The following is a 26,608-nucleotide window of genomic DNA, read 5'->3' as shown; positions in this document are numbered from 1 at the left end:
GAGACATCAGTTTCTTGCTCAGTTTCACGAGTGACCTTTTAACGCGCTCCTCCTGCCCGCCCTAAACCTCCAGTCCCCGTCCCGCCCCAAAGCAAACGGCGGACTACAACTCCCACCGTGCTTTGCGCGCAATGCCTCGCGGCCTTTAGAGCGCGGCGGGGCGCGGTGCATGCCGGGACACGTAGTGCAGCGGGCCGGCGGTTCGGCCGCTCCTCCGCGCGGCGGCGATTGGACAGGCCCGGTCTCTGCCCGCAGCGGCCCGCGGTCGTCTCGGCCCGCACGGCGCCCGGCGCAATCACAGCGCTCGCGACGTCTCCGGAGCAGCGCGGTAAGGTGGGCCCGGGGCGCGCCGTCGCGGTGCGGGCGGGGGTGGCCGAGAGGGGAGCGCGACGCGGGGCCGGCGGTGGCGGGCCCGGAGCGCAGGAGTTAATTAAGCTAAATAGTCGCGCCGCCTGAATTTTTTTCCATGCGCGCTCCAAACGTTTCCATGTTTGCTGGGCAGAAATGTTCATCCTCATCTGAGTTATTCCTCCCCGCCCCCCTCCACAGAGCCATGCAGGGTGATAATTAGCGAGCATTCGGGCGTCGTCTCAGCGCTGTTTTTTCTGCCTGCAATGTGACTCCTGAGGTACCGTCGGGATGCGCCGAGACTTTGCTTTAGTCAGAGGTGGAAGAGAAAGGCGGAGAGAGGCCGTATTAGTGTCTGTTATTTCCGAAGTACCCAAAGAAAGCCCCTACGAATGCTGTAGGAGGCGCAGGGCTCCCTTGTGCTGGCTCTGCCCAGAGAACAAGGAACCCGCGATGGATTTAAAATTACCTCGATAGTGCATTTAAAAGTGTTTAAAATCGTTCTGAGTGAACATAATGATGAATTGTGCTTTCACACTAACATTGACTTCCACATCTCCTGGAGCTACGTTAAGCTCTTTTACTGCAAGCATCAGTCCTTATCAAATTAAGCTGTTTCATTAAGTATTTACTCGTGGCCCTTGTAAACAGCTGTATTGCAACAGAGCCCCTCATCTCTGTCTCCTTCAGAATGTGGTTTATCGAGGCTGCGGTCGCAAGGACTTCTGCTTTTTGCTATAGAGGTGTGTACAGAAAAGCAGACCCGTTCTGCAGGGCTCGGCCACGGCCGCGATGCTGTAACAGGCAGCAGTAGGGATGCTGCTGCCCAGCGCTGCGATCGCTGCCCATTAGGAGGGCTGTCGTATCGTGTGTTTTGTGGGAATCAGCACCGAGTATCATGGCAGGCGGTGTGCAGGCATGGTGCCGGGATAGCTATTGGGACTCCATTCTGAAAACTAGAAGGCACTTCTGAAAAATAAAGGTCGTAAGTGCGCGGCCTGGAGGGAAGAAAACGAGGTAGAGTAAGATTTCCAAGAATGGGCACGATCAGCTGGTAAGCCAAGGCTGATATTTTTTATCTCGGCGATTACTCTTAATTCATATGAAGGGAGGATGCCTTGATGGTTTCTGTTCATACAGCTCTGAGTGGCTGTGCTTGAGTTGTTTGGAGTTCAAGTGACTGAATGTCGACATCACTGTAATTTCCCGTGGAAAATGCTTTCCCCAACACAGATTGCTTTCCTTAGTGTTACCTGGTATCTGAGATTTTTGGTTTAGTGGAGCTTTCCTAAGGAAAGGCGGGGCAGACACAGAAGGAGCAGGCTGCTGGCCAGAGGAGTGGCTCTGGCACATGGCGTAAACTCCCATCTCTCAGCAGGTCGGAGGTGTGTAGTGGGAAATGGCTACAGGACCTTGGGAAGAGAATACAGGAGCTGGGCGGATTGCTCTGGCAAGAGCTGCCTGGCCCCGGCCCGGCTGCTTACAGGGGTGAGGAAACTGCGTGCTGTGGTTCTGTGTGTGTGCAGGGTCGCGTGCTGTGTCTGTGAGGTGCCTTTTTCCTGACATGGTCTCCAAAGCAAAGTTAGCTCTTCTACTAGAAAAAAACAGGAAGGGCTGATGAAATCATCCCCTGTTGTGTGAGGGTCAACCAGAGCTCTAAAATGATTTTGTGCGTTTTCAGTTCTTCCGTGCACTGGTTGTGTTTGTTCTGTAGAGCAAGACTTGTGCTCTGCGTGTGTTGGGGATGGCACGTGATGTGTTTTATTCCTTGCTCTCAGAAAAAGCTGTTTACGCATCTATGGTAAGCTGGTCAGATGGTTCCTAAATGTGACCTGAAGGCATGACATGTGATGGGAGTGTTCTCTGCTAGACTCTGGGTCAAACACTCTTACAACACCCCAGAACGCAACCCTTCAAATTGCTGCCTGAGCAATCAAAGGCGTTCTTTAAAACAAGCAGAAATATGTACTTATTTTATTCTGGTATTTGGAAACAAGCAATGAAAGACCTGTTCCAGCTGCACATGTATTTAATGGTTAAGCCAATTTTAAAAGCTGCTCAGGGAACCTTGGGGAACTGAGCTTTTATTAATTGTGGCTTATTAGGGCACAAGGCATGTCTGTGCTTTTTGGTTTTCCTTTCTGATGTTCATTTGATTTAATTATAGTAGAGGAAAAAGGTAAGTGGGATTATATGTCATTAGAGAATATAAAAGATGAATTTTGTCAATTCTGAATAACCTGTAATGAAACATGTGGCTTTCTAATAACATAGTGCAAACCCTTCCTGGCTTCTTTTTTCCTTCACTTCTGTATCATTTATGACTTTGTCTCAGCAGAGATGGGAAATTGCAGGGTCCATGTGTCCCTGTACCACATGGAGGGACAGTCTGAAGGGCTTGCTAACTCAGTCTTCATTCATTCCTGGTCAGGCCATGGCTCCTGTGCCATGGCAGTGGCTTTTCCATGCACTTGATGTGCTGTACCCTGAATTAGCCATCCTGCTGTGTTGCCCAGGGACCAGCTGGCAGCAGCGTAGCTTCTATTGATACATAATGAATTTGAGTTAATGATTTACATCTCTAAGAATTTACAAGCATCACGTGAAATGATCTCCAGTAATAATTCAAACCATTTATTTCCTCTTTTTTTTTTCCTGTAAGTATGAGTGATTTTAGCTGGAGAAATGAGTTGTACTTTAATTAACATGGAAAAGGTTTCTTCACATGAAACAGATACTAAACTTTGAATGATTTGCATGAAACTTGGCTATGGATTCTAGTAAGTCAAACTCAGTTAAGATTTCAAAGTAGATGGTCTAAAATATGTTGATTTTTCTTCTGCTGTCCAGTGTTTCACCAGTTAGGTATCCCTGAAACCGAATAATGGGAGGGAATAGGTATGTTATTCCAAGGCACATATTGGTATTTGACAAAAGTTTTGCACAACTTAATCACAGCTGTGCTACAAGTAAGTGTAGGCTGCTTTTGTTGATATTGCATTGTGAACACTGTGCCTCTTCAAGGCAGTTGTTAGTATGCTGCTTGTGTCGATCATCTGAAGAAGTGACAAGATAGACAAGGCAGAGATGGAATGCAGGGCTGCCTGTCACTGGCAACACCACAACAAGAACTTAAAACTGCAGCTCAGCATGAGAGATCACAGCCGTCTCTCAAACTGCAGAAAACTATTGCTTATTCCTTAATGCATTCTAGCTGCTCAGGTATCTAATAGCTCAGCAGTCTGTTATTAGTTTTCCTGTACTTTTCTTGCTCCAAAATCTTGTACTTACAGGCAGTGCCAGGAGTGGTTTACTGCAGAAAGATAAGTGTCCTAGCTGAAGGTGAGTTTTTGAAGAAGCAGTGTCACAGCACTTTATGTTTGGTTCTGTCTTTCGCTCTGTTCTGGAGCTCACTGGTGTGGTAATAACTCTTCTTGCAGAAACCAGTGTGCTAACATGACTTCCTTCACTTTGTGCTAGCTCCATTAAAAAGGGAAAAAGAAAAAAAGCCCCAAAACCTCTTTCAAAAACATTTGTAATTTTTCTTTCCTGTAATTGCCTGCATGACCTAGCCAAGAGGATCTAGTCTTAGAAATACCCATACAGTGTTGTGCTATGAGTACTCATCATACATGACCTAGTCGCAAGTCGGTTCTGTTTGTTTCAGCCTAGGTTGGGAGTGTGGGAGTTCTGGCCATGTGGAACTGAGACCAACGTAGATGCTTGTCAGCTCTTTGGCATAGTGGCAGCTATGACATTATACCTTCTGATCATGCAGTGTGCTGTGGGAGTATCCAATTTTATCCCAAAGAAAGCTATGCTAAGTAGACTGCTTACTGTACCTCTCAGATACGTATCAATGGAGATCAGCCTCCAAAATATTTTTTTTACTGCACCAGTGTAAAATCCCACTCCAAGAGCATGTAGCTCTTCTCAGGCTCTTTTTTTCTGAATTCGTCTTCACGGTCTCAGACCTTATTCTGTCTCTGTGCAGCTTGTGCAAACACTTAAATGTTGTGCGAAACAGATGAAAGTACCTCTCTTTCATGTGGTATGGGTTTGCTCTCTACCAGCATAGGCTGCACGAGTAGCACAAGGTTCTCATGGCCAGTGCTTCCCAGCAGCCCCAGCTGCATTGCATGCAGATCAGCAGCACTCTGGGCTTTCCCTCCCCTCACTGGCTCTGTGGGCACAGAGAGCTCTTATGGGGCTCTGACCTTGCAGCTCCTGGGCAATGCTCCACATCTGTACATCTTTGTGCCTGCATCACCAGGGGTTGAACTTGATGGTAATGGGCTCATTGTCAGCAGGTGGAACCAGAGAGATACCCAAGGAGAGACCAAGAGAACAGTGTTACTCTGAGGAGGTTTTGTGTGAAATATTTGACAATGATACTTGTTCTGTATTTGGAAACTTATTCACTGCCAGTTACTACAAAACAAAACAACCAGAGGGAGCTGAAAGACTTGGTTGTCCTGCTCAGAACTGCTTTCAGTTACATTTGAAAGCTGACTGAAAAGTATTGTAACTAATAGCAGCTTGGTGCTAAGGGAAGATATGACTAGAAATTGTACAGTGGGTTGAACAGTCTTTAGAATACAAAAACAGTCTACAAGCAAGAAGGGCTTCTTGTTGTGATACTGCTGACATTTACTTTGTTTTAGCTTACTTATTTTTGGCTTATGTCCTCTGATCTACTTCTTTCAAACTTATTCATTAAGGATTTTTTCTCCTTCCCATCTGCAGAATAAATAAAGAAGAAAGATGATATTGGAAGCGGTTGTGCTGCTAAGCTGCACTCTGGGAATCAGCACGTTCCCCCTGGAAGAACCCGAAGATGGAGGCAAGCACTGGGTGGTGATTGTTGCAGGTTCCAATGGCTGGTACAACTACCGCCACCAGGTAAGGAGCCGCATGCTGACACCACTCTCCACAAAATGCCTGCCCTGGGACTCGCAAGGAGATGGCAGTCTGTCTAGACTAGTTCAGACTTCGGTCATTTGGGCAAGTGCTTCTGCTTCTGGGCTTCCAGGAGCATGTGGAGTATTGTGGAAGAATAGAACAAGATTCATGCACAGCCTGGCCTTGTCTTCTTATTCTCACCCAATAATTACCCTTCATTTTTCCTCTTACTGAGTCTTTTTGTTTACAACTTCATCCAGCCTTTCGCCCTTTCAAAAGCTGTCATTAGCAGTAGGAGCAGTGTTCTTCTTCTAATCACACTTCTGGGTCTTGGGAGACCTGTATCATTTAGGCTAAATATTTTATTACCATGATAGAAGGTCTGACTCCAACTTGAAGTGATGTCTAGAATTAAACTTTAGTTTTGAGAGACATGCATGTTTCTGTCTGCTATTCTTACAAGCTTACATTATAAAAAAAAAATCTTTCTTTCTCCTCGGCAATTGAAAAACTCAGCTAAAGCTGTATATACACATTATGTTTTCTGGGGTTTTGTATACTGGAAGACAGGGGTTCTTTTAAGCTTTTTGCTAGCTGTATTCTGCATGGTCTCAGATTTATGCTGCCACAAGAAAAATATAGTGCTCTGAGGTGCAGGGCTGAAAGAGGAGAAAAGGAAACAGGAACTGCTGTGTTGTCACCACTGGCGTGAGGGCGAGTGTCAGAACAGATGAGACTGACTTAACTCTAATTAAATTCAGGACTTTTGTAACTAGTGGTCAGGAGACTACAGCATTTTTTCCCTTTGGGGAATTCTTGGGCAATCCCTTAAACAGATTGATCTTCACTTAAACATAGTCCTTGCTCAAAATGGAATGCTCTTTTGCTTCTCTGGAGAACATAGCCCATTTTATTCTGACTTATGTATACATTTGTATGTTTTTAACTGTTAGAAAAATATTTTACTAGACTGTTGCTGGTTTTGACATACTAGCAAACCAGCATTTTAGAATTTAGGCTGCATTAAGTAGATGGGGTATGTCTATCAAACTGACTTTCTGAACTCAAAACTTGTTCATTTTTAAAACTTGGTCATTTTTAATGCAGCTGCCTGTACAAACTAGACAGACCTTATCTTGTCCATTTGTTGCAGTCGGGAAAGAATCAAGTCTTCTGTGTGTTGCATGCACTAGGCATTATGTTTATGCCTCTCTTCCTTTTCAGCTTGCAATCAGTTTGCTGCTTTCAGTGCAATGATGAGATTAAAGCTAAGTGAACCAGCCTGACAACGTTGTTGCATTTGAGGAAGAACCTGTTAGAGACAAACGCTGTCTTAAGGCTTGGACAAACTGGTTTTGGGGGTTTGTGCCAGCTTGTTGCACTGTAACAATCGCTTGATAACCAGAGGTGGAATTACATGTGATGAGATTTTGAAAAGTCGAAATTCCTATGGAAAACAATTACAAAAATACAAGCATTGTGCTTAATCACTACCCTACATGGCATGTCTAAATGTAACATTATACCGAGTTAGGTTGTGGTTGCTGGCATTGCTGTGTAACCGGTCTCTCTGGCTCTCTTCTACTAAGAGGAATTAATACTGCAACATTCAGTTTTTAAATAAAATTTCTTTTTAAAGCTTTGGTTCATGATAATTCCTTTTCTACTGTTGATCAGGCATAGAGCTTTAATCTTTCTGTTGGTAGGTCTTCAGTAGTAAGTTTATCTGCCGGATATAAGGGAGTAATGAAGAACACAAGATACCCACCCAAGTGTTTGTGTCTGATGATAAGACAGATTTTCACATTTACATTTCAAGTGTGGTCGCACTTAACAGACAGTTAAGTACCTTTTCAACTTTCAAGTACTGTCTGCTAAGTAACCTTTTCAAGGCTAGAAAACTAAGAACAAGGAATGTCAACTAACTGCAAAGTATCCGCGGTGTCAGGTACTGCATTTAAATCCTAGAAATGTCTGTATTTTAACCTCTCCTTTCGCTTCAGGAATAGTGCTAGCATTTGGGGAAAAAAGGAAATGAGTCCACTGCTAGCCATCCTGTCAAAGTTATGAAATCAGTAGTATAAATTTGTGTGCAGGATCCTTCAGAATGGGATTGAGCTCTCACTTGTCTGTTCTCAATGAGACAGTATTACCTCTAGTTTGTTACAAAAGATTTAATTCCCACAGGACACAGGCTGTCAGAAACCTCTACCGTCTTGTCTAGCTGCCTCTCAGAGTCTACCTCCATGGAGGAAAGATGTACACTGGGACACCCAGTAGCTACCTCGTGGAAAATGCACTGTGTACGTGCTGCTAAGTGTAATTCAAGTGTATCAAACATTTAAGAAAGCTTAATCCCGGTGAAACTAGCTGAGCAATAGACTGACTTCCAGAAGAGTTGTAAAGAGGAGACGGGGCGCTAACAGAGACTTCAGGAGTCATTACAGACTTTTAGAAATGTTATGCAGGCTGATTGCCATGCTTTGCATATATTAGTGCTCCCTTATTTCCAACTGTGGACACAGAAGTGCTGTGCTGAATGGCTTGCTCATCAGGTGCATTGGAACCATGAATAGGACTTGAACTTCCAGCTGTGTGCTTCACTTCATCCATCATGGAAATTGTTCCATGGTGAGCCTACAGTTTTCAGTAGAATAATACTAACAGAAACTAAGCTGTGCTCTAGGAGTGCAGATTTAATTCTTTGTCATTCTTCTTTCCAAAGGAGAACTTGCAGAAGAAAATAAATTGTGCTTTAATGCACTTTCCTCCCACTGTCACCTTACTTCCTCAGAACCTCCCTGAAAATCTGTAGATGTGAATCTTCCTGCAAGTAGTCACTCAGTGTGCCAGTTGCTCATTACCAGTTAGGGTGGTATTTCCTGAGTGCCTCTTGTATATCCCTTTGTAACCTGAGACCAGGCAAACACATGCCTGGGTTTTGGTTGCCCCGTTCAGCAGTTTGGGGTACAGTTAATAAATAAGGCAGTGTGTTTGTATTGCACCTAATGTTTTTATTGCTTTGTATTCTGCCCATACACAGAAGTCTATCTGCTCTTTGTTGCCTTCCACAGTAGGTAGCTGGTAGCAGAAGTTGTTCCTTTGACTATGCAAACATAAAAGGAAAGAGCAAAGGTCATCAAACACATCTCTAACGTCATGCCTGAAAGTCTGTAGGGAACTTAGTCTGTACAGACCGTCAGTATCAAGTTTGTAAAGACTGCAGACTCTGTGAACTGTGAGTTTGCACCTGCAACCTCAGTGAATCCGAAACTCCTAAGACTTCAGCTGTCAGCGGTCAGGATCCACTCTAAGTGGTGCAAACCTCAAGTGTAGGCAAATAAAGGAGAAAAACCCACATCTGTACTTGAGATTCAGACCTTACGGGCACTTGTTTTCTCTCTGATGCCTGAAGTGAGATGGCTACCACATCAAGATGATCTAAACTTTTCTCTTGCAGTTATCTAATCAAGTTCCTAAGAAAAATGTTAAATGTTTTGAATAGTGCTCAGCCCAATGTGATAGGCTTACTGTCATTGCAAGACTAACCTATATGTAGCCTGGTGCTTGGTGCTTCTCAATTCTTCAGCAGTTTTACTGATATCTTAGTATTTTTTAGTAGAGTTGCTTGGTCATTGGAAGTACTATCCATGTACTCTTCTCTGCTCCTCAGCAGTTATTCTGACTGCTGCAACTGTGCCAGCAACTCCAACCTAAAGCTAGTTTCACAAGCAGATCAAGAAAACAGGCCATTGCTTTCTGCATACTCCAAAAGCCATAAATGAACATTATCACATTATTACATTGAACATTATTACAACACTGCAGTGTTGAGTCTTACTAAACGTGGAACAAATACCAGAGGAGAAATCTGACAACATTAAAATGCTGAAAATTATAACATTTAAATTTGGGTGCATGGGTCTGTTTCCAGTCATTGTTTTCAGTCTTATAGTTAGTGAGCTTTATGGGCCAGGAATTAAATATTTCCTAAGTTCTTAACAGAGCTGTAGTTTTTGACTGATTGATTGATGCATGCTTCATCAGAAAGGGAATGAAACATGGCTGACATTTCAGACATAGTCTTCTGCCATGCTTATACGTTAAGAGTTCATTCTTTCTTTGGCCGTAGAATTTCCCTGTACTTTTGGCAGGAGCAGTGCCATTTTGCAGGGAAACGGACACTTTGTTACACGTGCTTTTTATCCATGAGGCTGGAAGTCATAAGACTAGAAGTGTCTAATTGCAAGGAAGTCGGTGCTTTTTTTTCCATCTAGGAAATATTTGTGTGTACATACCACAAAACAACTTAATTTTTCCAAAAAGAAAAAAAAAAGCAGGCAACTCGAAAGCTGTGTTAACTTGAATGTTTAAACAGCTCTGTGACAAAGGAGTAAGGCTGGTTGGTGTTTCTTGTTTTCACCCCAGGAGAGAAAGGAGATTCCACCTGACTGGTGTGCTTTCAAGATGCAGGAGTTAATTATTTAAGTGGATTTAAGCTCAGATATTCCTTAGGAATTTGCTGAGGTGGCAACAGGCTTAGACTTAACATGGGGATACAAAGTCTGAACCATCCCATTAACAGTTTCCATTACAGCTGACACCTGTGCACTGTTGAGCAGTAGCCCCTGTATAATTGGACTTTCTCATCTTTGCCCTTCAGAACAGAGCCATCCCTATCCACACCAAATCATGATCACAAAAACATGACTTGATTTAAGCCATGATTTTATGCAGTAAATGTTCATAGAATTCATATAAAGTACTAAATCAACAAGAATGATACCAACAAAGGAACTTGGAACAATTTTAGCTATCTCTTTTAAAGTAGTTTACATGTTTAGCTATGCTACAAAAATACTTGTGTAAGAAGCAAAGCTCAAGCAACAGTACTTACTCAAGCACTTACTGATAACAGGAAATACTGTAGATTCACAAAAGCCTCCCTATTCTAGCAGCAGACTCTTTCTATTCTGGTTTTATAGATGTTGTTTTTCAGTATATGGGAGGGAAGAAGAAGTGCATGTGATCAACATCAAAGGTGGCTGGTCTGGTCAGCTAACTATGCACACAAAAATATTTCCTCAAAACTGTTCTACTTAAGGGAGTGGTTTTGCTACAATAGCCTATGTTGGTGATATCACTGTATTACCAGTAGACATACTTTCTCATAGCAAAAGGCTTAAAACGTGGGGCAAAAATCCAAACAGGCATAAATTAAGGTTGATGGGATTTGATCAGATTGGTCTGTTTCCACCTACACTAAATAATTTGACCTACTTCAAGTTACCATCAAGATACATGTAAGATACATTGAGCAAACAGTCAATGAATCAGAATGAAGAGCAGACAAAAAAAAAAAAAAAAAGCTGATAGCATGCAATTACAAAGCTGAACTAATTTGAGGTACTTCAGTATTGATTTAAAGCACCTCAGAAAGTCTCAACAGGCCAACCATATTGCCTACAGACACTTGTTGGTTAAATGTATTGATATTCTATCACTATAACATGCCTAAGCATTTCCTTGTGTTGCTTGACTGTAGCTGTGTCTATCAGCCTAGCAGAAGACATGTACTGTATCTCAAGGGTGAGGGATCTGTGACCCATCTACTCATCAGTTTGCGTACAGATGCTTGATTAGTGTTTTTGCCTGGGTTGCTTCTGAAAACCAAATACCTGTTTAGTCAAGTCTGCACTCAGCTGTTTTGCATTGTGTGTAGTATCATTTATAACTTTGGATAACCTGTGTCTTTGGCTTGATGTAGCAACAGCTCCCATAATGCTGTTCAAGGAACTGAAGAACTGTAAACTGTAGAGGTAGATTGAGACAGGGGGGAGAGAACCTACCCTAACTTGTGTTGTAGGAAGTAAAACTGCTTTAGTAGGGATAGTTTAACACTCAGAGTTAGTCATATGGAAAGATATTCCTCTGAGAGAGTTCATTGGCTTTGAATTTGACTCATCCTTCATAGTCTTGCTCAACTACCCTCTGTTTTCAGCCATGCAAAATGAAAGTGACAGGATTTTACAGTCCTTTAGATGAAACTAGTAGAACTCAGTAATGCATCTAAGTAAGCTAAACTAAACGGAGGTACACTTAAGCCATTTTAGTTTGGTGTGTAAAATAATTAAACGAGTTTAGCAGAAATAAGTTTTAAAGCTTGTTTCCGGCTTGCATGGGAAGTTAAAATTTTTTTAGGTGAGATTTCTCCTGTTAAATCTGCACCTTTTTTTTTTTTGCATCTGACAGGTTATAGTTCTGGAGTTAAAATGCAGTTGCTAATAAACCATTCAATCATTCACAGACTGCAAGTCTAAAAAAAAAAAAAAAAAAAGAACAATTACGTTCTGATAGAACTTCATACTTTACTGTAATATTGTTTCAATGAGTACTGTTATTTCTCTGCCATCAAAAAGTGGTTCTGTAAAAAACAAATCTGCTTACTCATATCCTGCATGAATCAGGAAAAGAGCCTGAGTAGAAATTCTGTAATTCAGGTTTCTGTGGAAATCCTTGCCCTGAATATACTTTAGTGTTACTCTACCAGAAATGTATAATTAAGAAGGAATTATTGGTTAATCAAAATTCTCACTTAGTAAAACAAAAAAGTTTGCAGAGTTGATATTAGTAAGCTATACTTGTTTGAGCCAACGATAGTTTTTGCTGCTTAGTCATGCAGCCTTGTTGCTGAACTAATTGAAATTGGTGGAAATCCAATCTTCCTCTGCTTAGTGCACTTTGGATCTGTCTGTCTGTGGGCAAGTTTTTTCACTTAGATTTCCTTGCACAACACAGAACATTGCTGAGTTCCCTTTGTTAAACTTTGTTATCTTTATTAATTTGCAAGGAACTTCTAGATTGTGTTTGAATACAAATTGTAAACTGGAGAGATTTTAATCCTAGTCTTCATTATTATTACAACTGTTCCTAATAAGAGAAAGACAATTCTGGATTACATCTGTGCATTTCAGTCTTCTAGCAACCCTCAATCTCTTATATTTGAAAAGAAAATACTAGGATAGAGTTTCTTTTGAACAATAGCTTGGTCTTTGGTCCACAAAGCTATTTTTCCTGTTCTCAAGCATGAAGTCTCCATTAAAGCTAATAATGAAAACCTACATTTTTACAGGCAGATGTATGCCACGCATACCAGATCGTACACCGAAATGGAATTCCAGATGAACAGATAATTGTCATGATGTATGATGACATTGCTGATAATGACGAGTAAGTAGTGAATATGCACTGGTAACAAGCTGTTTTATACAAATATGCCATAGTCACTAATGTATCTTGAGTTTGTAGTAGTTTTGTAAGAAGAGCTGTTAAGACTGCCTGAGATACACAGAGAAGTTTTATCCATCAGCACTGTAAATTTGCTTTGAGATATGCAGAGGAGCTTTTCTAAGCATTGCTCCACATGTCAACCTCTGTTATGGCACTGAGGACTTCAGAGCTCCTTATAATTTCTTCACTGTTACAAAAGCAAGGGGTCTTACCTCCCAGACATAACAGTTTACAGCAGATAACCTAAAAGCACACACGTAGGGAATCTCAACATCTTTTCATAAAAAGCCTATGAGTCACATATCAAATGGACTAATCTCCAGAAAGTGCACTGAACAGAGAAACGTACATGACCCGTCCTTGATCACTGCCTATATCATTGTTCTCTATGTGAAACTGTTCGCTTATACAGCCTCTGTTTGTGAGACAACTTCAGCAGAAGTCAGCAGGCATGGCATGCATAGCAGAGCAGAGAATAAAAGGAATTAAAGGAAGGAGTGCAAGCGGGAGATAATAGTATAACAGACCACCTACCTATATGCTCAGGTTAATCTTCACGATCTGTGGTAGGATACTTCAAGTACTCTGAGTCTAAGGACACCTACAATGAACATGTGAAGTGACTGAAATGTAAATGCCTTTGTATTCTGTGATCACTTAACAATACATGGTGCTACTGTTCATAGCTCGAAGGCAAGGTGGGCAGTCAGGACATTTTAAATTGTTTCCTTGTTGTTCTGTGGTTCTTGTAAGGCACATTACTAATCCTTTGTATTTATATTGCTTTAAACTTTCAGAAATCCAACAAAAGGCATTGTCATCAATAGACCTAATGGAACAGATGTGTACGCTGGAGTGCCCAAGGACTATACAAAAGAGGTAGGAATGAAACATGATTTCAGGGAAACTGTTCAGCTTTAACCAGTGTTGTCAGCTTATTCACCTGCATGGTTTGGCACGAAGCTCATTGTTCATAAGATGAATGTAAACACTAGATGCTTGGAGGCAAAGTAGTGGTCATAAAAGTAAATCCTCACATTGTCCTGCATACAAAAATGTTTAAACTCAATCTGAAGAACAGCTGTGCAAGTCTGTTTCATTAAATCAGAAGTGTAATGCAGTTACTTGGTGATTTTGTGATTTGGTATTTCAGTGAGTCATTAGTGGCTAGTATGGTCTTTTAATTTGGCTTTACCTCCAAAACATAAATCTCAAGAAACTATAACCATTGAGCTCCATAGCAGCAGTAAGACTATTTTATCCCTGGAAATCTAAGTAGGAACAAAGACAGGGAATTCCAATGATAACTATACAGAATGAATAGATCCTCACTCTAATACGAGACCACATTTTGAATTTGGCTTGCATTCTTCTTTTAAACTGCTGAAATATCAGAAAGCAAATTATTTTCAGAATACAAACAATACAGGAAACCAAGGAAATGTTGTTCTTGAATATCAATGGCCAGCTAAACTTGCCACCCACATATGAGTTATGGTTTTCTGAAGCCATCTTACTAAATATAGATTTTGTTGATTTTTTTCTTTTTTAATATGTTTAATTTAAATCCTCTTAAATTCTTAGGATGTTACTCCAAAGAATTTCCTTGCTGTTCTCAGAGGGGATGCAGAAGCAGTAAAGGGGGTGGGATCAGGAAAAGTATTGAAAAGGTAAGAGAAACTTTATTTAGAAAATAATTGCATGCATGTTGCACATCAGTACTGATTTCAAAAAAAGAAGAGGGTAAACTAGAGCTGCCATTTTACTGGTAGAGAGTCCAGTATAGATGAGGGTGTAAAAATTCTTGAAAACAGTGTCAATTGTATTAAGGTGTATATGTCAGTTGAACTGTTATTTGTTATTATTATTTTTTTCCTGTTTTGGAAGGAGATCTATAAAAATAGAATTCTATTAAGGTTTGGAGACCTTAGAGGGCTTGGTTTGACATACACTAACAGTTTTATAAGTGAAGTGGTAAGAGATGGCAATCAGTGGTAGTGGGGCAGATAGGTTCAGCAGCTCATCAGCTGAAAGAACTGCATGCTTAATCCCAGCCTTGGCAGATGCAGATATATTTAGGCTTTGAATGTAATGAAATAGAATTATGGTTTATATTTAATGCACAAAGTCTTTGAGGCTGAAAAAGTAGCATAGCCTTACATATTAATGGATTTGTAGCTTAAAAGTGTTGGTCGACTTAGTTGCACAAATATGGCTTAAGTTTGGCAATATTCTAATATATGAACAATAATAAAAGTCTAGAATGGCCAAGTAGAATATCTGTAATTAAAGAGTGTAGTTTATAAAGGTTTATAGAACTTTGTTGATTCAGTAAGCAAGCAATCTATTTGAGGGCCTAATTGGAAGACCTCTTAAGAAGATGCAAGATGAATAAATTATGCCAGGTATCTACAGAGTGAAATATGATGCCTATTTTCTGAGGTGTATAGTATTTCTGACTCAGTACTGCTAGTGATATTTTTCATATTTTTCATTTTTCTATGTATTGTAATTCTTGTAAAAAAAATAATTAAAATTTACCTATTCAAAGAAGTAATCTAGTTAAATAAAAATTGTGTAAGTGCCTGTCTCCATCCAACAGTTCATTTTACAGACTAAGAAATGAAATAGAAGAGTCGTTTTCCAGCATTGGGAAGAAAAAAACCAATGAAGGAGCAGGACAATATTTGAATAATCTACTGCTCTCAGTTGTTTATATTCCCTCCTAAAGAAGCAAGATAGAAAATAATATATGCAGGTCATATAGGTAAAAAGTTAAGAAATTGCTGCACAGGTACTAGATTGTTCTTTTCTAGTAGCTGCAATGAGCCAAGCAATGAATATAAAGCATTCTTTAGCCTATTAAAAAAGCGTACTTCAGAACACACTTCACTTGTAAAATCTTGAAGTCACATAAAGGAGCGGCTTTGCAGAGGGCCAAGGACACTTAGCTACTCGGGAGGACAGCTTGAACCCTGATAAAAACAAAATAAAACAAACCAGAAAACAGCCAGGAGTGGCAGACAAATATGTCCCAGCCCCTTTTTTGTTAGGCTTTGTTGTGTGAATTTCAGTCAGTGCCCTCACTTCTGCTTTTGGGTGGGACAAGAACTCCATTATTTTTTCTGCTCACAAGTCTTATAGATTGCTTTCCAGGTTGTTCCCTAAGACAACAGGTTGTTTGCCAGGCAGAAAGCTGGCTTGGGGACTCCTTCCAATCTGTTTATACAATTTATTTGAAATTGTCCCTGAACACAAATCCCTTTGGAGATCTGACTGTTAGAGCAACACCTTCGCATCAGCCAAACGTTATTTGATTTAGAGAGCAGTAAAATCTGCCCCAACCTTCAGGGAATCATCACTCATGAGCATACAGTGTTATAAAATCATAGAATCGCAAAGTTGGAAACGACCTGCAAGATCATCTAGTCCAACCATGTTCAACCAACTGTGGTGCCACACAGTACAAGGAACCTACCTAGCATAAAGAGTGAGTTTGTGTATAGATCAGCTCTTCATGAGACGTGGACTGGTACTGATTTGGCTATGTATAGCTGTACAGATCAAAACAAGGTAGTACATAAACATACAGAGGATCTTATTAAAAAACATGTTGTGGTTTATGACATATTACAGGTGCCTCGCTATAATGAAATTACAAAAGGAATCCATTTTTACCAGAATGCTGCAAATCTCCACAGTATAACAGATTTCTAAGATGAGCAAAACAGTTGTACTCCTACCAGCTGCCATCTGCAGCCTAGCCAGCAATAGTCCCCATGCTTGAGGGACTAACAATCTATACTGGACCTTATTTCTCTTCCAGACACCCATCTTTTCTCAAAAGCACTCACAGTAGTATGCTTGAGGTGTTTCAGATGCTTTATTTTCAAATGTTGGCATGCCTTGGTATTGAGCAGCAGATGATGCTTGTTGTAGTAAAGATTAGGTTAGAGCAATTAAAAATAATTTCTTTCGATTTTCTCTTTACAGTGGTCCCAAGGATCATGTATTTGTTTATTTCACTGACCATGGAGCTCCAGGACTTCTAGCTTTTCCTGATGATGATGTAAGTATTTGGAGTTTGTCACAAAAAAAACCCTATCTTTTTAATGAGATACTATAATACTAAGTAATACATCCAAAACTCTAAAATATTCAATGCACTGCCATATTAAGGACTGCAGGGAGAAAAAGAGCGATGTTCTTTTCATCGTCCATTTTTGTTTCACATAGCTGGGACTTGCTTTCTAGTGCAGTACATGAATCATGTATCATTTAACACCACTAACCATCTTTTCCAGTGGTAAATACTAGAACATTGTGTTTCAGATGTCCAAAACACTGGATATGTTAAAGGTGAAGTGATACACGTATTCATAACAGTTGTTCCTAATAAATGACTTGTGAGTCTTTTGAACATCAGTGATTTTAACAGAAGCCTTCTTATTTTACAGCTTCACGTGAAGGACTTGAACAAGACCATTTGGTACATGTATCATCACAAAAAGTACCAAAAGGTAAACAAGCATGTTAGAAGTTGTATGATTAAAAGAACTGCTGCGATGGAAGAGAGCTGTTTGTCTTCACTTGCAGAGTAATTTAAAGCACAAAGAAGTTGGTGCCACATAATAAGATCTGGATTAGAATTTATAACTTACAGGTCTGATCCTCTACACATTTTCCCTTTCCATCTTTTCTGGATGTTTGCAATTGACGCAGCACAGATACAGACTAGACTCTTTATAACGTATAAACGTAACCAACGGGAAAAACAACATTTGTAACTATCACTCCCTTATAATGCATACTTGGCTCTTCCTGTGCTTTTTTCACTTCAGACTACACTATTCCTACAGGAATAATCATACGTGTCTTGTTTTTCTCTAACAGTTATTAATATGGTTGAAAAGGCTGTACCTCTTATCAGAGAATTCTGTGCATTTACTTCATTACAAGTAGTTGTAAACAGAAAGACTAGTCTTCAGCATCTAACAGTAGCTTTTTTTTTTTTTTTTTTTTTAAAGCTGGTCATTCTATCTGTAGAATAGTTGGGGGTATTTAGGAACACATACATGGTCATAGGTTCCAGATATACTACCTGCATTACGGTACACTGCTAGCCCTAAGGGTTGACTTGTGTTTGATATATGCTTTGTATGTTAGCCACTAGATCCCTTTGGATTCTATAGAGGTTGATTGCATCTTTCCATTATGACTGTTTCCCTTTTCCGCATAGTTTAGTTCTCCCCCCTAAAAAAGAAAAAAAATGATCTATTTACTTTTTTGTTTTATTTTGTAATGTTGCAAGTAGGTTTTGTTTCAGGATTATCAGTTCAGCTAAACTAACTACAGCTGAAAAGCAGTGAAGGAGATTTCTCAGTTTCCTTGTGGAATTTATTAAAGTCTCTGATTTATTTTATAGATGGTGTTCTACATTGAAGCATGTGAATCTGGATCTATGATGAATCATTTGGCTGATAATATCAATGGTGAGCCATCAGTTAAATTAATGGACATAGATTTCTCAACCTGTCATAGGCAAGACCTAAACAGATACTGTGTAAGGGATAGGGTCAAGTGCCATGTGCATCCCTAGAAAGGATTAGAGAAAGTTTCATTTTCCATTTATGGGAAGCACCATTTAAAAACCATCCAGAATCCTGTAAAGGCCATCTAAGGCTTTTGTTTCTTGCAAACGAGAAGTTGAAAAAGTTCTTCTACGTAGTTGTCCTTAACTGGTAACCACTAAGGTTATACTGACATTTCTTAGTCTCAGCATTGTTAACAGTTGTTCCTGCTGACACTTTCCTCTAGTACCAGTCAGGATACAGGATTGACAGTCAATTTTGGTACGCTGCTTTGGGCAGTACACCAGGTAGCAGAACACCCAACTTTTCAGTTTCTCAGTTTTCTACTACAGAGCTGGGAGTTTAGCCTTGGTTAGTACGAGGAATGAGAACCTTTTCAAGGTTTTCTACTCCATGGTTGGGAGAGCAAACACTCTGGCTTTTTTCATTGCTGTGAAGCTCTGATTCCAGGGAGGACCCAGCCACCTGCAGATCATGGCTTCGTAGGACTTTGGCCCTGTAGTAGCCTGGCTGGCAGCCACTCAGTCTTACAGCTTCATCAGGAATTTACAGCAGGTTCTCACAGAATGTGTCACAGTGCTCAGTGAATCAGCATGTTTTAAAATTTATTCTATTAGAAACCGCCTGTTTGGTGAGTGGTTTTACTGCTAGCTCTACCACTGATTTACAAAGGCAGAAAATTGGCAGCTTATGTTAGAACCAGAAGCTGTTCTTGTCAGCCTTCGGTTGTGAGCTACAAAGCTTAGAGCTTATTTTGAACATTTTTAACTGAAAGTAACTATTTGTTATGAACTACAAATGGTTTCTTAGTAAGCGTTTTCAAGGATGCTAAGGGCATTACTTAACTACACAGACAATATTTCAGACTCTTTTGGCTGTTGAACTGTAGCAACATTCTGAGTGAAAACAATACTAGCCATACATTAAGCATGCATAGCAGTTTTCATTTTTGAAACTTGGACTCCAGTCCCGCAAGTATGCCTTGAGTTCAACAAAAAGCCAAAACAGCTTTTGTTTTAGTATCTGTAAGGGAATGTTTAAAATGTTGTGTAAGAGAGGACTGACTGGAAACACTGTGTTTGAGACAGATAGTATAGAGGTGATCTAAGCTTTTTCCTCAATGTAGAATGATGTTCTGTAGATAATATTACTTAGCAGGTAGCAAAAGATAATTTGAATAGAATTTATTCCAAGTTTAGGAACAAATCCTCATTATTGTAATTAGGAGTACAAATGTATAGACTGTGACTGTGCAATATTGTCAGGCAGTTATTTGAAAGTAGTTTGTGTTTTTTCCCTCCAGCTTAAGCACTGCTGGCCACACAGCAAGTTCTTAAAACAGTGCAGAAGCTGACTGAGCAGAATTACTAATTAGCTTCTTTTCTTCATACCACTTAGAAGTAAATGATAGCCAAAATCCTTAGGCAAATATATCACATGCAGCAATGTACTCAATCATAGAGTAAATGGAATGTTATACACAAAAAAAAACAATAACAAAACCACAAAAAACTGCTTTTGTCTTACAGTTTACGCAACAACTGCTGCCAACCCCAGGGAGTCATCTTATGCCTGTTACTATGATGATGAAAGGCAGACTTATCTTGGTGACTGGTACAGTGTGAATTGGATGGAGGATTCAGATATGGTAGGTTACTAGATAAGATTGCTTATATTTCTATATACAAATATCACTGGGCTTTAAAAAAGTTGTTTTAGAGGATTTGTTGTTTTTATGTGAGACTGAAATCAACAAACTTGATAAAAGTATTTAACTGCTATTCAGAAGTTAATAATCTTGGGCAACTGAATTTATTTCAGAAACTTACTCTTTTTCATTAGTAGTCATAGAAACCAACTAGTTTCTAGTTTCAAGTTCACATCACCTTAGTTTACTATCTGGGGCAACATATCTGAATTTGTTTAATCTGGCAGGTCAGTAGGTTTCATTTGTGCTTCAGAGATCCTTAAATACTGAACTGTGGTTAACCCATTTATTAGCATAATGGAAAACGGTAATAGTGAAACAAGTCTGGATTCTTAGGCTAGTCTCCTCCCTGCTTGCCCATTTGCTGGGAATTAAGAGATCACTAAAAGCAATTTGGGAATATCCTGGCAAATCTTCATTTCCATTTTTTATTTCTGTGCGTTTCAAAGATTTCTAGCTCTTACTCTCTACTTCTTTCTACAAACTGGTAGCCACAGCCTTTTACAGGTTTCTATTGTAATAGCTGAATTTAAATAGCTGTGATCACATGGAAGTTTCTTTATGCAGGAGGATCTGAGAAAAGAAACACTGCACAAGCAGTTTCAGCTGGTGAAGAAGCGCACCAACACCAGCCATGTCATGCAATATGGAAACAAAGTAGGTATTTGAGCAGGCTTCCTTAAAACCTTCTCTGCCCTATCCATTTTTTCCCTTTAAAACAAAAGCAAACAGCAGTCTGGCAAAGTTAATTTAAAAATGAAACTGCTCATCATACACAAATAAACCTGACATCAATCAAGTATAATACAAGTAGTTACCACTTTAGACATGTGAATATTGACATAATGTTAAGGAAGTATATTGTTCCCTTGAACGAGAGGAGCTGAGAGATGACATGTCATTTATAATAGTCCTATTGTTCAATGTGTTTATAGAAACACACTAACTAATTATTAAAAACAAACAGGTTATTTAACCTGACAGTTCTTCTGATATTTGGAAATAGAAGTTCCAAGATTTTTGGCAGCCTTAGTCTTAGATAGTCAGAAATAAAAATATTTACAAGCCTATGAATTCCTTTTCTAATAGAGCAAGTTTGGAGAGTTAGATTTGCACAGCAAAGCAAAGCATTCAACTGGAAGTGCTTGACAGTTTATTTATTTACTTTCTAACTTTCAGAGCATCTCCTCTATGAAAGTGATGCAGTTTCAGGGCACGGGGAAGAAAGCTGTCCCCATTTCTCTGCCACCTGTAGAACACCACGACCTGACTCCTAGTCCTGACGTCCCTCTTGCTATCATGAAACGAAAGCTGATGGCTACCAATGATATGTATGAGGCTAAGAAGATTGCTGCAGAGATGAAGGCACACCTGGAGGTATACAAAACAAAAACAAACAAATCCAACAAACAACAGTAAAACTACGCTGTATGCCAGGTCAGATTTCTGTCCATAGTAAGAAGTCACATTCCTGAACCAATGGGATTGTTTCCAGTTTCTACAATTTTTAACAGAATTAGTCTGCAGACTGCTAGCCTCTAGCTGACAACTCACTCTTCCTTTAAAACTTAGGGATTTACTCCCAGAGGCATTTAAAGTAGTGATTATAAAGATAGAGGTAAGCAAGTGCAGAAGTCAGCATCGCACCTTTTATTGCCCAGAAATACCCATTCTCTGTCCGTAGGAATTCTTGCTGTCAGGAGTTAGTTTTTGGTATTAGCTAACCTTCTCACAGTAGAAGTGAAGTCTCCCACATCAAAAAGCTTCTGCAGTAGTGTGATCACTATCAATAATTCATTGTCTTTCTTCTGGCAGAACACCAGAGGGAGAACAAGTTATTTTTGTGCACAAGGAGTCTCTTTCTCCCTAGTTTTCATTTGAGTGCTAAGGTCCAAAGTGCTGTACCAAAAGTAGGAGGCAAAACTGATTTCCTTAAAGATTTCAAGAGCTGATGGCCAAGAGAGATTTAAAGAAAAATTCCATTAAAAGTCTTCAAATTCGGATTAAAAAAAAAAAAAAGCATATTTTAAAGTTTTGTCTTACGTGCAGGCTAAAGAATATATCCAGGAATCCATGCGGAAGATCATCACCTTAATAACAGGATCAACAGAACTGACTAACCAGATCCTGTCAGACAGGCTGACCATCAGCAACTACGACTGCTATCAGGCAGCAGTGAACCACTTCAGAACTCATTGCTTCAACTGGCACTCTCCCTTGGTAAGACAAGCATTAGATATTACCTGATACACGTACCAGTAACACCACCAACTCAAAAGTCATTGTCAGGTCTGCAAAATCTGCTTTTATTAAAAGCTAGCATGGGGACAGGCTTACAGGTTATTTTTAGATAAGCAATGTTTTTGGAAGCAGGAAACTACTTTCACGACACTTGTAGATGAACATTACTAAAAAGATCTTCAGTAAAAAGCAAACAGAAAGACTAATTTCTACTAGTTAGAACTATCCCTTCATCATCTCCTTTTCCAGAAATCCAAGTATTAAGTCATGTTGTATTTTTGGTTGAAGCATTACTACTAGAAAAACAGAAACAGCACTATCGCTTTGAATTCATAGTATGTTCAGATTTCTGTATTATAACTGTTTGTGGTACAGTTCTTTTTCATAGCCTACTTGATACTATCATGGTCTCACTGAAAATCCTGAGAGCTCCTTTTTTCTTAGCTGCTTTATTATTGCCCTTTCTTCCTGAGATCTCACTTAAGGACCAAATTCTGTTGTGTTTATTCTTCTGTTCAGAGAAGAATAACAGAGGGCAGTTCTTGTTCTAGAAAAATCAATCCTGGTGTCAATCAGGCAAGATAACCTAAGCAGACAGAGCTCTGTGATGGGGTACATCAGATGGCTGGAGCACCTCCCATATGAGGACAGGCTGAGAGAGCTAGAGCTCTACAGCCTGGAGAGAAGGCTCTACAGGGACCTTACAGCAGCCTTCCAGAACCTGAAGAAGGTCTACAAGAAAGCTGGGGAGGGACTTTTTTCCTAAATGCACGTAGCAACAGGATGAGGGGAAACAGCTTTAAACTGGAAAAGGTTAAATTTAGACTTAACATTAGGAAGAAATTCTTTATTATGGGGGTGGTGAGACGCTGGCACAGATTGTCCAGCACAGATGTGGGTGCCCTGCCTGCCTGCAGGCATTCAAGGTCAGGCTGGATGGGGCTTTGAGCAGCCTGGTCTAGAGGGAGGTGCCCTTGCCTAAAGCAAGGGGGTTGGAACTAAATGATCTTAAATGTACCTTCCAACCAAAACCTATGATTCTGTGAACATTTATTGATTTTAGCAGAAGTCAATGGAGTTATCTGCCAGTTAGACAAGATGTAAGCACTACTGGCAAATCCGAAGCAAAGTCACTCTTTCAACTGGAGCTTCTGTTTAGCCAGGCTGTTAGGAGGCCATGAAGATTCGTTAAACTTCTAGTTCCTCTTTGGTGCTTTTTAGGGGATTTTTTTTGCTGTTGCTTGGGGTTTTTGTGTGTGTGTGTGTGTGCGCGCGCTATTTGTTTTTTTGTATTGCAAGTGGTTGGATTGGTGAGCCTCGCCTACAGGCTAGTGTGCAGCAGCAGCTGACTTTACCTAATGAACTTGTAAGAACAAAGTACACAGAAGAGAGATCCATTTAGCCTAGTATTAGATTATTCAGACCAGCAAATAAGTGCCTTGAATGTTAATAGCATATTTGAAGCGTTGCTACAACTTAGTTTGCATAAAGAATATCTGCTATCCATCCTTCAAATTATTAAAAATGTTTATTTCAGTATGAGTATGCACTGAGACAACTGTATGCCTTGGTCAATGTCTGTGAAGGAAGATACTCCATTGACAGGTAAGGAGGTTCCCACATACTCTATGTAGTTTTGTCTGTGGTTAAAAAAAAAAAAAAAAAAAAAAAAAAAAAGCTAATAGGATGATGAGCCCAACACTACAAGCATCTCAATTGTTCTCCTCTGTTGACCATTTTGTTAGTACCAGCTCTAAAGCCATACAAGCAAATTCTGGAAAACACATGCTATTTAGTCCCTCCCTCTCATAAGTATCCAGTTCTCCAAGTCTTTAATTTGCTTGTTGATAAAATTAAAGCCTGTCAGAGGATCCCACTGCAGAGCATAGCTTCAAAACAGCACGACACATCAGTGTTACAGGACAGACATGTTGTTCTGTAACTTCTGTATAACATCACATTGAAGCAAAGTTAGGAACTGCTTTGTTTTCTCCTCTGTGCCCTCAGCTGCTGACTCAGACCACAGCACTTCTGTGTTCTCATCCATAAGCACGTGGCGGGAAAACAGGAAAATAAGGGTCCAGACTAAAGAGTTATGGTCAGGACAAGGAAGTGTTGCTTTGGAATACTGACTTACGAGGGTGTAATTCATGGGAGAGGATGGGTCCTAGCTTGTGAGACACAAGCAGAAGAGCAAGGAAGGACTAATAGCTCGGGCAGAACGAACATACAACTCAGTTGGTGAACAGCTGCTTTGTGTGCCCTGGTGGCATATACTCCTGTTGGCATCCCACTACAGTCAGTTCAGAAAACTTTTTGAGAAGAATGAACCTGAAAATTTTCTTACTGTTTTTGTTCTCTATTGCAGAATATTCTTGGCTATGGATCAAGTGTGCCGTGGGTATTGATGGAAACAGTAGTCTAATGTAACTCTCACTGCAAGCGATAATTTTTCTGAACTGAAATAATCCACTTTCTGTGCATGCAACATGAAGAGTCAACCACTGTGCTGAAGCTGTGCTAGGAGCTGCGGGACCTGCCCAGCAGTCTTACATCACTTGCCAGCACTGTCCCCCCATTCCCACCTGCCAACAGCCCAATGGTTTGACAGAACCATTTCATCAGACCACATGGAGCTGTCAAGATGGGAATCTCTGGGTGAACACTATATAGCATCAACAGTGATTCTGAATCTGTGCTAAATTTAAATATTGACTCAGATTCTGGAGAAGAAAAGTTATAGCATTGCTAACCATTACCTTTTTTTTCTTTTTTTTTTTTTTTTTTTTTAAATGATAATGAATGCTATTGCAGTGACTAACTTGCAGATTGATTGAAGAGTGAAGAAACCAAAGTTTGTTTTTTAAGCTTTAACTCCTTAACAGTTTAAAGAAGCAAATTGTTGTGTTCAAGAACTATCAGATGTTAACAGCACAGTTCAAATGTGAACAATAAAAAACCTTTTTGGGTAGAAAACACTGTTTTCCAAAGAAAAAACACAAGTATCTAATGCTGTAAATTTAGCACCAGTATGCTATAATTAAAACGTGTGTACACACAAGTGTGTGGGAAGTCACAGAGTTCAGGAATTGTCTGTGAATAAAGTTGATAATTTCATCAACCTACTGGGCAATACAATGTTAAGTGTCTCATTTCTTGAAATGAATTGAGAGCCAATTCCTTCGTGACAGTGCATTAAGTGGTTATTTAACCTCCATAAAGGTTTTATAAAACAGACTGTATCAAACAAGACCAACAACAAAACAAATGCAAAACTCCCGGATCATACTTAAAGGCACGTTCCTTAGAGATGATTCAATAAACAACAAACAGGAAGGCAAATTAAAAGCTATGAGGTGCTTCCAAATAGTCTTAAATTGTCCGTACCTTTTTACGCATGGAGACAGGATGCAGAAATACTTCAGAGATCTTCCCAAAATGTAAAATAAATAGGAAAAATTAGCTCATCCTTGTGAGAAAAGAAAAAACACAGGGTAAAATTAATCATAGAGCTACAAGATGGTGAGAATTTGGAGTAGATCCACTCCAAGGAGCTAAACCTGAACTTTCATTTACCTTAAGAAGAATCAAACCCCAGAGCATTAGCACTTTCAGCTGTGATTAAGAGCGCAATTAGCTTCAGAATGGGTAGGACAAGGTAGAAAGCTGTGAAACACAAGTTTACTCAATTGAGAAATTTAAGTTTATGCCTTGAGGGTATTGAAAGTTCAGATACTTGTTTTTTTTTGTTGTTTGTTTTTTTTGTTTTTGTTTTAATGTAGCTGGTTTCCTTTCAATTGTAAAACTTGAAATGGATGGAGATCTATAAATAAGAGGTTGTGAAATTTTGGATTGCATTAATGTGTTGCAGATGTTCTCCTGAAGACAGAAAGAAGGAAGGCTAAACAAGATGGCATTCAGGCATACTTTCTGTCTTTTGGTTTTTCATGTCTGGAATGTAAAAGGAGAAGAAAAGCCCTCCAGGTTCTTTACAAATACTCTACATCACTCTACAGCCGAGAGACTTCAAGTAGGCTGAGTAGACTTCAACAAGTAATTGCTAAATGAAAAACCAACTGCTAGCACAGATTTGTTCACGTTCTCCTGCAGGCACTTGTAGCTGAGAGGATGCAAAGCTGAAATGTGGAGATATCTATCCACACAGTCACACAGGAGACAACTCTGCAGAATGAAAAGACCCACAACCTTCACCTGCACTGATCAATACATTTATTTTAAGGTCTCCAAATAGCATCATGTTGGCTTAATGCCTGTATGGCAGGTTCTTTATTTTGGGATGGTGGTAGAACCTGATTAGAAGATGATTTTAAGATTGTGCAAGGTCAATCTTAGGAGTAGTTTGTGGTGCATTGTGCAAGCACAAACACCCTTACTCTTCCTTCAGGCACATACTTGCACAGACTACAATTCCTAGAACACTGGATATAGAAATAACTACTTAAAAATAAGTAAGGCTGCTGGTTCCCAGTAAGTTGTCAGCATCTACCAGAACAGGTCAGAGTATGTT

The 26,608-nt window shown here is 39.8% G+C and overlaps 1 protein-coding gene across 2 annotated transcripts; it reads left to right on the top strand.

The window, feature by feature from the left end:
* Window positions 1-247: 247 nt before the first annotated feature.
* Window positions 248-25,205, top strand: LGMN (legumain). Of its 2 annotated transcripts, none has more exons than XM_042814950.1 (14): window positions 248-328; window positions 5,095-5,250; window positions 12,383-12,480; window positions 13,338-13,419; window positions 14,125-14,210; window positions 16,534-16,609; window positions 16,998-17,060; window positions 17,966-18,032; window positions 19,661-19,779; window positions 20,407-20,496; window positions 21,019-21,216; window positions 21,889-22,059; window positions 23,618-23,685; window positions 24,449-25,205. In XM_042814950.1, the coding sequence occupies exons 2-14, from the start codon at window positions 5,113-5,115 to the stop codon at window positions 24,486-24,488; spliced, it is 1,296 nt and encodes a 431-aa protein (XP_042670884.1). In that variant the 5' UTR covers window positions 248-328; window positions 5,095-5,112; the 3' UTR covers window positions 24,489-25,205. The 2 variants fall into 2 exon arrangements, with proteins under 2 accessions (XP_042670884.1, XP_042670885.1); XM_042814951.1 differs by having other exon boundaries at window positions 248-333.
* Window positions 25,206-26,608: the final 1,403 nt, after the last annotated feature.

Source organism: Centrocercus urophasianus, unplaced genomic scaffold (assembly GCF_019232065.1).
Source record: "Centrocercus urophasianus isolate 14NV4802_14NV808 unplaced genomic scaffold, USGS_Curo_1.0 seq_14, whole genome shotgun sequence".
Classification (NCBI taxonomy): domain Eukaryota; kingdom Metazoa; phylum Chordata; class Aves; order Galliformes; family Phasianidae; genus Centrocercus; species Centrocercus urophasianus.
This window is presented reverse-complemented; position numbering and strand designations above follow the sequence as displayed.

Excerpts from the sequence above, each read along its gene's own strand:
- LGMN (XM_042814950.1), top strand. The coding sequence starts at position 5,113 with ATGATATTGGAAGCGGTTGTGCTGCTAAGCTGCACTCTGGGAATCAGC. Across the intron at positions 12,481-13,337 it reads GACATTGCTGATAATGACGA|AAATCCAACAAAAGGCATTG; the intron begins GTAAGTAGTGAA and ends TTAAACTTTCAG. Across the intron at positions 17,061-17,965 it reads ATCACAAAAAGTACCAAAAG|ATGGTGTTCTACATTGAAGC; the intron begins GTAAACAAGCAT and ends TTTATTTTATAG.